The 12,086-nt window shown below is 41.9% G+C and overlaps 1 protein-coding gene across 1 annotated transcript in view; it reads right to left on the reverse strand.

The window, feature by feature from the left end:
- SCN11A (sodium voltage-gated channel alpha subunit 11) overlaps positions 1-12,086 on the reverse strand; it is a 95,131-nt gene that overhangs the window by 34,471 nt on the left and 48,574 nt on the right. Inside the window, exons 16-17 of the mRNA XM_013006140.2 lie at positions 2,449-2,562; positions 1,719-1,833 (exon numbers count right to left, since the gene is read on the reverse strand). Coding sequence (XP_012861594.1) covers positions 1,719-1,833; positions 2,449-2,562 — 229 coding nt within the window. The remainder of the gene's footprint in view (positions 1-1,718; positions 1,834-2,448; positions 2,563-12,086) is intronic.

Genomic DNA, 12,086 nt, shown 5'->3' on the forward strand with positions numbered 1-12,086 from the left:
GAAGTGGAGACTCTTTTCCAACCCCCTGACTCTGGGCTCACTGACTTTCTCTAGTCAGCAAAGTGGAGCAGAAATCTCAATGCACCAGTCTAAAACTCTCTTGCACCATCTCCATGAGAAAGGTGCGTGCCTCTGGGCTAGCCCACAGTGTCAAGTTGCCCAGTGGAACTCAGGCTAGACCAGTTAGTTGATCCCCAGTCAAACCACATATATGGATGAAGGCTTCCAGGATCAACAGAGCTTAGATCAGCTGAATCACGCAGGTGCATGAGCCAGATATCTTTACCGTTTTATGTCAATGAAGTTTTGTGGTTGACTAATGTCACTTGATTGTTTGGGGTATTTGGGGCAATGGTAAACAGACAATATTCGAAGAATTTCAGGAAATGAGCTAAGATTGGAGATAGGCTGTGTAGACCACCCAAGCCATGTTTGCAAGAAATTGATCAATTGAAATGTTTACACATAGCAGAGCACTGGTGCTCAACACATAAAACCCTTCAGCATGAATCATGCCTCCCTGTCCACTTTGCCTTTCTTCATCTCCACCATTGACATGCAGGCCACCTCTGTCTCTTGTCTCTGTAAAACCTAATATGTGGTGGCCTGCATAGCTCAATGACCAGTTCAAAGTTAAAGCACAACTGTAGTCTATAGGGAATCCTGAATCTGACCTCTGTCTCCCTTTGACAACTCTGAGGCTGTCAAACCAGAACTATGGACTTGAAACCCATTCTTGGTGTTCTTTCAGGGCCCAGTCTAGCCCCATACTTATGGAGAAATCGTGAGGTTTAGATTCAGTCACTCATTTGCTAAGTCATTTATTTACTTGTTTGTCAGCATTTCTTGAGTCCATAACCTGGGTCAGGTCCTAGTCTCATACCAAATAGGTTATGGTTAGTTGCTATCAAGTCAGTTCTGACTCATGTGATGCCAAGTGTGCAGGGTAGACTGCGCCACAGGATTCTCAAGGCTGTGATCTTAGAGAAGCAGATCACCAGGCCTGTCTTCTGAAGCATCTCTGGGTAGGTTTGTTTCACCAGCCTTCTGGCTAGAAGCTAATTGCTGAATCATTTGTACCACCCAGGGGCTCATACAAAAGGCCATCCTATCCATCCACTCAGGGAGTCATTTATTGATTGCATATTTTGTGCCAGACACGCTCCAAAGTGCTTTCTATTTTCACTTAAGACTCACAATAATGCTTTGCAGCAGGTACTGTTATTGTCACCATTTTATAAACTGGGCATAGAGAAGTTAAGTAAATTGGAAAAAGTCACACAGCTAGCAAGTGGAGAGGTAAGGATGTTAGTGTAGACTCTAGCTGCCGAGCTGTTATTCTGACGTTCTTGGCCACCGTGTCTTCCTGCTTCCCAGAGAAGAGATCTAAGGGGTAAGTTGCAAGTATGTTTAGAGCGCCCATCAATCCTTGGCTATGGTCAAGTTTTTCTATTGGTATCTGACCTCAATTCCATGCTGGGGATTACACAAAGTGGCAGACATGGTAGCTTCCTGGAGTGCCTATCCTGATTGTTCAAATACATAGACTGAGCCCCGAGGCAAGAATTGCCTGAACTTGCCTTCTTCTAGACTGATATCAGTCCCCAAGTATATGTGAGTGGCCGCCCTTTGCTTTCCTCCCACCCAAAGATAGATTAACAGCTTTGCCCCAAACTACAGAGCTTCGTTGACTGAAGAACATAAATCCTGCCACTTACCTTTGGGCAGACATCTCTCAGGTTGCTTTTTGGGGGTCATTTCAGGTAGTCGCCTAAAGGGATCCGTAGGGTCGATAGTGCTACATTCCGACAGCATACTAGCCGTGTCAGACTTCTGCACATCAGAACAGAGGAAAGGGCAGTCACTCACCGAGACCTTCCCACGCCTTGGTAGTGCCTCTTCTTCATGATCAGACTGGACCGAGAGGCAACCAGCTGGGCAAAGGTGTGGAGAAAAGACTTCTATGGGGTCCTTTTCTAAGTGTTGTGGCCAACGTTGACTGCAAGAACAGATCCCTAACTTTTCTTCCTTAGCTAAGGAAAGGCAAACGAGGACACATTACCTTCTTTCCTACAAACCATACCTCTGAGAGGCTGCCGGCCTCAGACAGGAAGCCAGGTCATGTGGAGAGGCTGATTTCCTGCGACTATAATTTCCAGCTATCCTAATTTCTGGCATTATCCAGTTCTTAACAAAGGGTAAGAAGGCCATTCCCCACCAGAATCGCAGCAGGGGCAGTTGTATTGGCATTGACTGGATAAGGCCATGGATCCTACTAAACATCCCATAACACACATGACAGCTCACTGCAACGAGGAATTCTCTTGACCAAAATATCAGTGCCAATGTGGAGAAACGCTAGCTTAGACCTTTGCTCAGTTCCTTTACCTTATGCACTGATATTTTTCTTTAATGGCTATCATAGACAAACATCCTGGAAAAAATTACCTTTTGGGGATTCTGAAGTGTCAGATAATCATCATCTTCCGAGAATATGTCAATTTCCACACTTTGAACTTCTAGGTTGGTAGACTTCATGGCTTCCTGGTGAAGTTCATGGACCTACCACAGAAGCCCAAAATGGAATGAATGTTCCAGTTAGCACCTCACTTGTGATGAAATAGTCTAAATTCTATGTGCACTTTTGTTTGTCATGAGAATAGTCGATGATACTATAACCCTTTTTCTTTTTAACCTTTCAAACTGTTCTTGGAAAACCTACTCATTATGAAACAATTCTGAGAAAACGATTATAGGATGTTGTAGTGGTTACATAATCTGTTGTCAATTGGAGACTTAAGCGTGAAGGGGTGGAGGTTAGCCTGTCAATCAGGTGCAGCTCGATTACCTCGTTTTGGAGGTGCTAAGGAGATAAATAGCTCGCTGGAGGCAGGACACAGGCTCACTTCCTGAGACACATTCCTGACAACAAGCCACATGGAGCTGTGCTGATGCAGCCAGAGCCCTGGGAACTGTAGGAACCACGAGGAAACCCCTGGCAGCGCTGAGATGCTTCTACCACTACTGGATCCACAAGGCTTTCCACCCACTGGCCTCTGATCTTCCAGCATTCGGCATGATTGCATGGCTGCATGAGTCTAAAGAGAATTTTATGGACTAGTATTGGACATATGGGCCAATATTGGACTTATGGACTTTATCTGGACTGCACTGGGATGTTTTCCTAATGTATAATTACTCTTTGCATAAAGCTCTTTCCTATACACAGATGAGTGTCTATGAATTTGTTTCTCTAGTCTACCCAGACGAACACAAATGTAGATACTGAAACTTACTGAACATCCATATAATCAAAACAGCATGATTTGGATATTAAATTTGACAGATAATTCACAGGAAAACAAAAGAAAAGATATCTAATATAGTTTAAGATGTGTCCTTTCAAATCAATGTCCAAATAACATGTCATTCAACAAATAATACAAATATAATTAGCTCCCCCATTGATAGAGTGCTACAATATAATAAAAACAAAATCCATATTCATTTGATATTATAAAAATAAATGAATAGATGTTAGAAAAATTAGTTGGAAAATAATTTTAGACCCTTTGATGCACAGGAGAATTTTCTTAACAAAACAAGAAAGAAAGAAAAAACCAGAAGGGACAATGGAAGAACATATCACTACATCAAAATACAAAATAAACCCGGTCTTATAATCTGAGAGGATATCCAAGGGGAATGTGCCAAGTCTCAGTCTCATCTGTAAAGGAGATATGTAAATAAATCTTTGATTGAAAGTAAAATGCCTGAATTATGTTGCTTCAATAAAAATAGATCAGATTTTTCACAGATGCCCGTTCTCGGGATTCTTATCTGGTTATACAGCCATAAATAACTAAGGGAAAACATTTGTTTTCTCTGCAGTCAAGCCAGAATGTGGAAGGAAAATCCCAATGAAGGGGTCTTTGCCACAGATGTATTGGTGTAAAATGGCCTTAAGAAATAGTATCTCTCATGATAAGGACACAGAATCCAAGTCTCAAGAAAAAAACCTTGGACAATTGAAGTCGTATATGTTTCCCAGGCAACCAAGGAAGTTTCACTTGAGCAAGTAGTTACAAGAAGAGCTTCAGCATGAATTATTTTTATTTTTTAGCAGATTTATTGATGCTTCTTCCACATATCATCCCATTCAATAATTCAAACATCAAGAAGAGTTGTATAATCATTTCCACAACTGATTTTAGAACATTCTTCTTTGTGCTTTGTGTTATTTGTGTAATTATTCTTAAAATTGTGGCAAAAAATATACACGACCAAACATTCTTCCATTCAACAACTTCTACATGTATAATTCAGTGCCATTGATGATACTCTTCATGTTCTACAGCCACTATTGATAGCCCTTTCCAAATTGTTCCACCACCATTGAAATTGATTCAATGCCCCCTAAGCAAAAACTCTTCCCCCTACACCTATGGTGAAGTTTGGTTTCTTGTTTTTAAAGTAGTTTTCATGACATAATATTCACATATCATATACTTGTAGAGTTAAATCGGGTTTTCAAAGAGCTGTATATACATTATCACAATCAGTTCTAATGCTCCCTCCCCACTCCCTCTTTCACTGATTGCTCCTCAACTTCCCTCACCCTTCTCACGCCCCATTCCTGGTAAAGTATTGCATCAGTTACTATCCCTGTGAATTCATTTCTTCCAGGCTTCATAAACTGGGAAAGCTAACAGAAACCATTAAAAAAAAAAACAAAGAAGAAAACAATAACAACAATATAAAGATAAAACTCAAGAATAAGAAAGAAAAGATCACCAACAATATTTTAAAAGCCATGGAAATAATTTCTGTTGTGGAACAAGGGAGAATATTGTAGGCTAGAGCGGACTCAGGTTGGGTCAAGAGGGAGGTCAATGGACCAAGTATCATATTCTACCATGGTTGGATCCACCAAAATCAAGTTTACAATAATTTCTGTCTGATAGGAAAGCTGTTTGAGTGTCATCTATGGCTAGAGGGGATCTGCCAGATGCTTAATCTGAGTCGGTGCTCTGCAGATGAATAATGGGTTCCCACTGTCCTCCACAGCCTTCTACAAATTGGGTGCTCACAATTGAAGCTCTGATACTTTTCCCGTCGTCATTTTTGGATTGCTATCGTCATCTTGGATCACACAGGTTAGTGTGTTCTATATGGGGCAGCTCTAACCTGCTCCACAGGGTCACTTTGAGTCGGCTTCAACTGGCTGGCAGTGAGTTTTTGGAGTCTCTTTGGTATGAGGATTACCTCATACAAAAGTTTTCCTCCCTACAGCATCTAGCATTTAGTGACACATCATGAGTTCTTGATACCCAGACCACTGACCAATCCCTGTATGATAACACAGGTACAGTGTCTCAGGTTTGAACAGATCCTCTACTTACTTCTGGGCAAGATTTACTACAAAACACTCCTGTTCAACTCTCATTTACTTATCTATTTAGTAAATGGGTCATGCCCAACACCAAGTTCTTAGAGTTTTCCTTAGCGGAGGGGATACTCCATCAAAGTGTTGGAAACTCTCTTTTTCCTAAAATTACTTCTGCTGATAAGCTAAATTAAGTTCCCCCACACTTACTCTTGATTGTCAAATGCCTAAATCAAGTAGAGGAATTATATATATAATATATTTAATCATACGTGTCCTGGTTTTATTTCTCGAGAGGACCCTGCCTAACACAGTTGCCAAAGATTTTGTCCTGCTTGGATCCACAATCCACACTCATGGAAGCAACAGTCAAGACCTCAAATGATGCATTGCACTGAGTAAATTCGCTGCACAAGAGCTCTTTAAACTGTTGAAGAGCAAGGAAATCACTCTGTGGACTCAGGTGTGCTTGACCAAAGCCATGGTATTTTCTCACCTCATATGCATGTGAAATTTGGACACTGAATAAGGAATACCGAAGAACTGATGCATTTGAACTGTGGTGTTGAGGAAGAATCTTGCATATAGCATGGACTGTTAATAGAGTAAACAAATCTTAGCACCAGTATGACCAGAATGCTCATTAGAAAGAAAGATGGTTGCGGGCCAGCCCCAGCCCCAACTACGTGGACACCTCCCCTCCCCACAGAAGAATTCACTTCAGAGGACAGCACTGAAGCTACAGCTCAGGGAGAGGGGCATGTCTGATCAGAGCACACAGGAGCAAACGAAGAGGGAAGGAGAGAAAGTGGAAAACATCCTGGCCCACCAAGCCCCAAGGACAATATTCCTGCTCAAAGCAGCCAACGCACAGAGAAGACCATAGGGCCAATCCCACCACAAGGCATGATGTCCCTCACTGACTCATAGAGCTTCGAGGGACAGCACTGGAGGCACAGTGTGGGAATTATGCCTGATCTGACCCCGCTACTCTGGGGCAAAACGCTAAGGGCGTGCAACCGAGCAGCAAGGGGGACAAATCAATGAAGTCCCCGGTGAACACCAAAAATAGACTTTGATGGCAGGGTGTGGCTGCCCATCAGATTTGACCATAAAACACTCCTAAAGGTCAGCAAACAGACTTGGAACTATTTACAGCCTTTCTTTTCTTTTGTCCTCAGGTGTTTTTTGTTTTTTTTTTGGTGTTGTTTTGTTTTGCTCTGTCTTGTCTTTGTGCTTATTATTGGCTCTGCATGCCTATCTAGATAAGATAGGTGGGATAAACAATCTGGAGGAGAAACCAACGGGACAGACAGTTCAGGGGTGGTGGTGGGGAGATAGGAGACATAGGAGGGGGTGGGGTGGGGGAAAGGAAGTGGGTATTAGCAAACCCAGGAACAAGGAAACAACAAATGATCTAAAATTGATGGCAAGGAGGGTATAGGAGGCCTGGTAGGGCTTCATCAAGGGCAATGTAACTGAGAAGAATTACTGAATAAAGGCCAAATATGATAGTGGGACAACAGGAAAATAATAGGAAATAGAGGAAAGAACTAGGAGGCAAATAGGCACCTATAGAGGTCTAAATACAGGCATGTACATATGTAAGATATTTTTATATAACAATAGGGAAATAGATCTATGTACATATATTTATAGGTTTAGTAGTAAGGAAGCAGATGGACATTGGGCCTCTACTCAAGTACTCCCTCAATGAAAGAACACTTTTTTCTAATAACCTGGCATTCCATGATGCTCGCCTTCCCAACACGATCACTGAAGACAAAATGGGTGCATAAGCAAATGTGGTGAAGAAAGCTGATGGTGCCTGGCTATCAAAAGAAACAGCATCTGGGGGTCTTAAAGCTTGAAGATAAACAAGCGGCAATCTAGCTCAGAAGCAACAAAGCCCACATGGAAGAAGCACAACAGCCTGTTTGATCACGAGGTGTTGATGGGATCAGGTATCAGGCATCAAAGACCTAGAACAAAAAATCCTGTCATTGTGAATGAGGGGAAATGCAGAGTGGAGACACAAAGCCCATCTGTAGGCACTGGACATCCCCTTACAGAAGGGTCACAAGAGGAAGATGAGCCAGTCATGGTGCAGTATAGCACTGTTGAAACATACAACTTTCCTCTAGTTCTTTAATGCTTCCTTCTTCCACCCCCACCCACTATCATGACCCCAATTATACCTTAAAAATCCAGTTAGACCAGAGCATGTACCCGGGTACAGATAAGAGCTGGAAACACAGAGAATCCAGAACAGATAACCCCCTCAGGACTTATATTGAGAGTAGTGATACCAGAAGGAGAAAGGGAAGGTGGGTGTAGAAAGGGAGAACCGATCACAATGTTCTACCTATAACCCACTCCCAGGGGTACGGACAACAGAAAAGTGGGTGAAGGGAGACATCAGACAGTATAAGACATGAAAAAATAATAATTTATAAATTATCAAGGGTTCATTAGGGAGGGAGGGCTGGGGAGGGAAGGAAAAATGAGGAGCTGATACCAAGGGCTCAAGCAGAAAGCAAATGTTTTGAGAATGATGATGGCAATGAATGTACAAATGTGCTTGACACAATGGATGGATGGATGGATGGATTGTGATGAGTTGTATGAGGCCCCAATAAAATGATTTAAAAAAAGAAAAAGAAATGAAGATGGTGAGAGTTGTTTTCATGTGCTTTGGACGTATTGCTAAGAGGAACCAGTCTCTGGAGAAGGACATCATGCTTGGTAGAGTAGAGGGTCAGCAAAACAGAGGAGGACCCTGAATGAGATAGCTACAGTGACTACAACAATGAGCTCAAACCTAGTATGACTGTCAGAATGATGCAGGGCCAGGACGTGGTCACGCCGCTATACATATAACTAATATGGGTCAGAACTGACTCAAAAGCACCTAACCATGCAGTTGTATCTAATCCACGTGCTTATACATATGTAAGTGTCTGCATCATGTCCATCCATACATGCAATAAAACACATCAGAGGTGTCTTTGGCTGGGTTTTCTCTAGAAGCAAACTCAATGAAGCTTTTATATATGTCTACAGCGGGAGATTTGTTTCAAGGAAATAGTTGGAGTTTTAGAAGCTGGCAAGCCCCAAGTATGTGAGTCAGATGTCCGGCCGGAAGCTTCTCCTGACTTGGGTGCCGGCAAGGACTGATGAACGCAAGATTGGTAGGTCAGACAGCAAACTGCTGGTTCACAGTCTGTGGAGACTAGCCAATACAAAACCAGCAGGTAAAATGGTAGGCTGTTAGCTAAGGTTTCAAGAACTAAAGGTCAGATAATGATGAACTAGACACAGAATCTAGAGTGAGCAAAAAGCCAAAGAACTTTGTCAGAACATCCGTATATATTGGATGCGGACAGCACCCTCAAGGAAACTCCTTTCCAACCTGTTTTCTTTTTCCCTTGCCTTATCATACTTGCCTTGATCTTAGCAGCCCAACACAGCCACTGTGAACCAGGACCCCTCACAGGGTCACAGAGAGTTCAAATTAACTAGATAAGAGAATAGACCATAACAAAGCAGAGATAATCCAAAGAGTGCAAAAGTGATTTAACACTCAAGATGCATGAAAACTCCTATGATCATCTTAATAAGATGCTGGAAATTTACTTAAGAAAATTTAATACACTTTCATAATTCAAAAAGCAAACCCTCTCAACAAACTAGGAGTACTGGGAGCTTATTCAACTCAGATCTTACTTAATGGCGATAGCCCAATTTCTATGTAGGATCAAGAGCTAGGCAAAATACCCAGAATCACCTTGCGTATTCGATGGTATACTGTGGTCCCTGACTAGTATAATATGGCAAGTGGAAAAGAAAACAGGCTGATATAAGAGAAAGGTAAAACTATGTTTAGCTACAGATGAAATGATTGTACACATAGAAAATTCTAAAGAACCTACAAAACAAAACTAAAATGGTTATTAGAACTAACGCCAGTTTTCCAGGGTTGTATAACACAAAGTCAATATATAAAATTTCATTGCATTTCTATATACTAATCACAAAATCTGGGAATTGATATTTAAAAATAAGACAACATAAAAATCGTTATTCGGGGATTTAACCAAATAGGTTGAGACTTGTACATTGATAACTACAAAGTATTGCCTAAGAGAAATTAAAGGAGGTCTAAATAAATGGAGAGATACATAGCTCATCAGGCAGAAGACCAAGTACAGAAAAGATGCCTGTTATTCATAAAATGAGCCAAAAATACAATGAAATCTCAACCCAAATCCTAGTCATCAAAAACCAATTGTTAAGAATATACATTTCAACATTTTGCACATCCAAATTAGGTTCATTATATTATATAATCATCGCATCTCTCTGTTTCCAAATTTTTCCATCACCTCTAACAGAAGCTTTATGCTCCCTAAGCACTGATTATCTCTCTACCTTTCCTCCTCATCCCTTGTAACTATTAATAAACTTTAGCCTCTATGTATTTGGCTATTCTAGATATTTCACACAAGTCAGATCACACAGTATTTTTGGTGGAGAAAATGACAAATTGCTTTCAAAATACAAAGGTAAATGCAAAAGATCTACAATAACCAAACATTGTGATCCTGATATTCAGACATACAGATCCATGAAACACAATGAATGGTCTAGAATTAGGCCTAGACCTGTGTGACTAATTGACTTTTGAGAGCAATACCAAGTTGATCCACTGGGAAGAGAAAAGTCTTTTCATTATATGGTGCAGGAATCACTGAGTATATACACAGGGGCGGTGGTGGTGGTGGTGGTGGTGGAAATGCCTCACATGATGTACAAAAATTAAATTGAAATGAATTACGGATTTTAACCTGAGAGCTGAAACATATATAGTTCTAAAACAAAACATATGTGGGAAATCCTTGTGACCTTGAGGTAGACAAAGAAATCTTAGGATGGAAACAAAACATGAAACAAGGAGGAGTTTTGATAAACCATAGCATAGTAGGCTACGGCTTGGGCTGCTAACCACAACGCCGTCAGTTCTACTCCCCTCAAGAGTAACAGTCTCAGAAAGAGTAACACCCCTGGGCGGTCCTGTCCTGTCCCATAGGGGTGTACGAGTTGAAATTGATGCGATGACAGCCAGTTTGGTTTCGTATACTTCTCAAAATAAATTCTACATATAGAAAGCCTCCATGAAAAAATAACAAGGCAAGCCACAGACTGGTAGAAAAGTGCACACTGTCCAAGTACCTATCCAACCCAGGCCTCATTTTCAGAATACGCAACGAACTCTTACAATCCAATAGCAAGAGAGCCAATCCCTCGACAAAAATGAACAACGGACACTTAACCAATGATGAGATATGACAAGGGCCCGAGGCACCTGAAATGGAGAGATCACTATTTATCAGTGAAATGAAGATTAAAATCACAATGCAATTCTACTGCATGTCCACTCGAATGACTAACTTTAAAAAGGCTGGACACATCGTCAAGGATGTGCAGCAGATGTGGAACTGTCATGCCACTGCTGGAAGGCTTGCAACATGGTGCAACTACTTTAGAGAACAGTTTGAAAATCTCACTGAAAATTAACACTAAAGTTACCAACAACCAAACTCCTAGGTATTTACTTGGGAGAAGTAGCCACAGATGTTCATACCAAAACCCACTGATATATGAATGTCCATGGGTGCAACGCTGTGTATGAATCTCAAAATCCTACGCCGAAGCAAAAGAAGTGTGTTACAAAAGAATACAACAGCAAAGTTTCACTCTCCCCCAAACCAACCTACTGCCCCGCTGGTGTAATCTGACTCATAATTACCTCTTTGTTGGGGTTTCTGATATTTTGTAGCGTTTTATATAAGCAGATAGCCTCCTCTTTCTCCCACAGAGTGGCCGCTGGGTTTGAGACACAGGTCTGGCAATTAGACCAGCGGCTTACCTGACAGCACCACCAGGCCCCCAAATCTGACTCTAGAAAAAGGCAAATCTAACCCAATCAAAGGATCCCTGGTGGCGTGTGGGGTGGTCATACATTGGGCTGCTAACCACAAGGTCAGCAGTTTGAAACCACAGGCTGCTCCTTGGGAGAAAGACAAGACTTCCTACTCCCAAAGAGTTACCATCTAGGAAACTGTGATACTTACATAACTTCATGTCAACTTCATAAATAAGTGGAGGGGTGGAGTCTAGCCTGTCAATCAGGTCACAGCCTGATGATGCCTCCTTTTGGGTGTGACCTTCTCGTGAAGATTCAGGGAAATTTCTCTCTTTCTCCCTGGAGGTGGGACACACACACTCTCTCTCTGCTTCACCTTTCTGTTGAAGAGACACACTCAGAGAGCAAGAGGAGTCATGTGGAGACCCCAGCCAGTGCTGAGATGCTTCCATTGCCACTGGATCTCCAAGACTTGACACCCACCGGCCTGTAATCTTCCTACAGTTTGCATCATTGCATGTGACTGCATGAGTCCGAAGAAGGATTTATGGATGAGATAGTTAAGGTTTATTGTGCCAACCTGGCCGATAAACACATCTGGGATTAATTGAAGGGCGTAGAGATAAATAGCTTGGTGATCCTCACCTTTCTAGTTCTTGGGTCTCTTGCTTTCTGATGGTCAGACCAGGATGCAGCTACCTTAGCCAGTTCCCTGCTTCAGCTGGCAAGGCTCACTTCCTGCAAGACATCCCTGAGGAGAAGCCACATGGACCT

The sequence above is a fragment of the Echinops telfairi genome, unplaced genomic scaffold (genome assembly GCF_000313985.2).
Source record: "Echinops telfairi isolate 266 unplaced genomic scaffold, ASM31398v2 ScPeMD7_4225;HRSCAF=4972, whole genome shotgun sequence".
Lineage (NCBI taxonomy): Eukaryota > Metazoa > Chordata > Mammalia > Afrosoricida > Tenrecidae > Echinops > Echinops telfairi.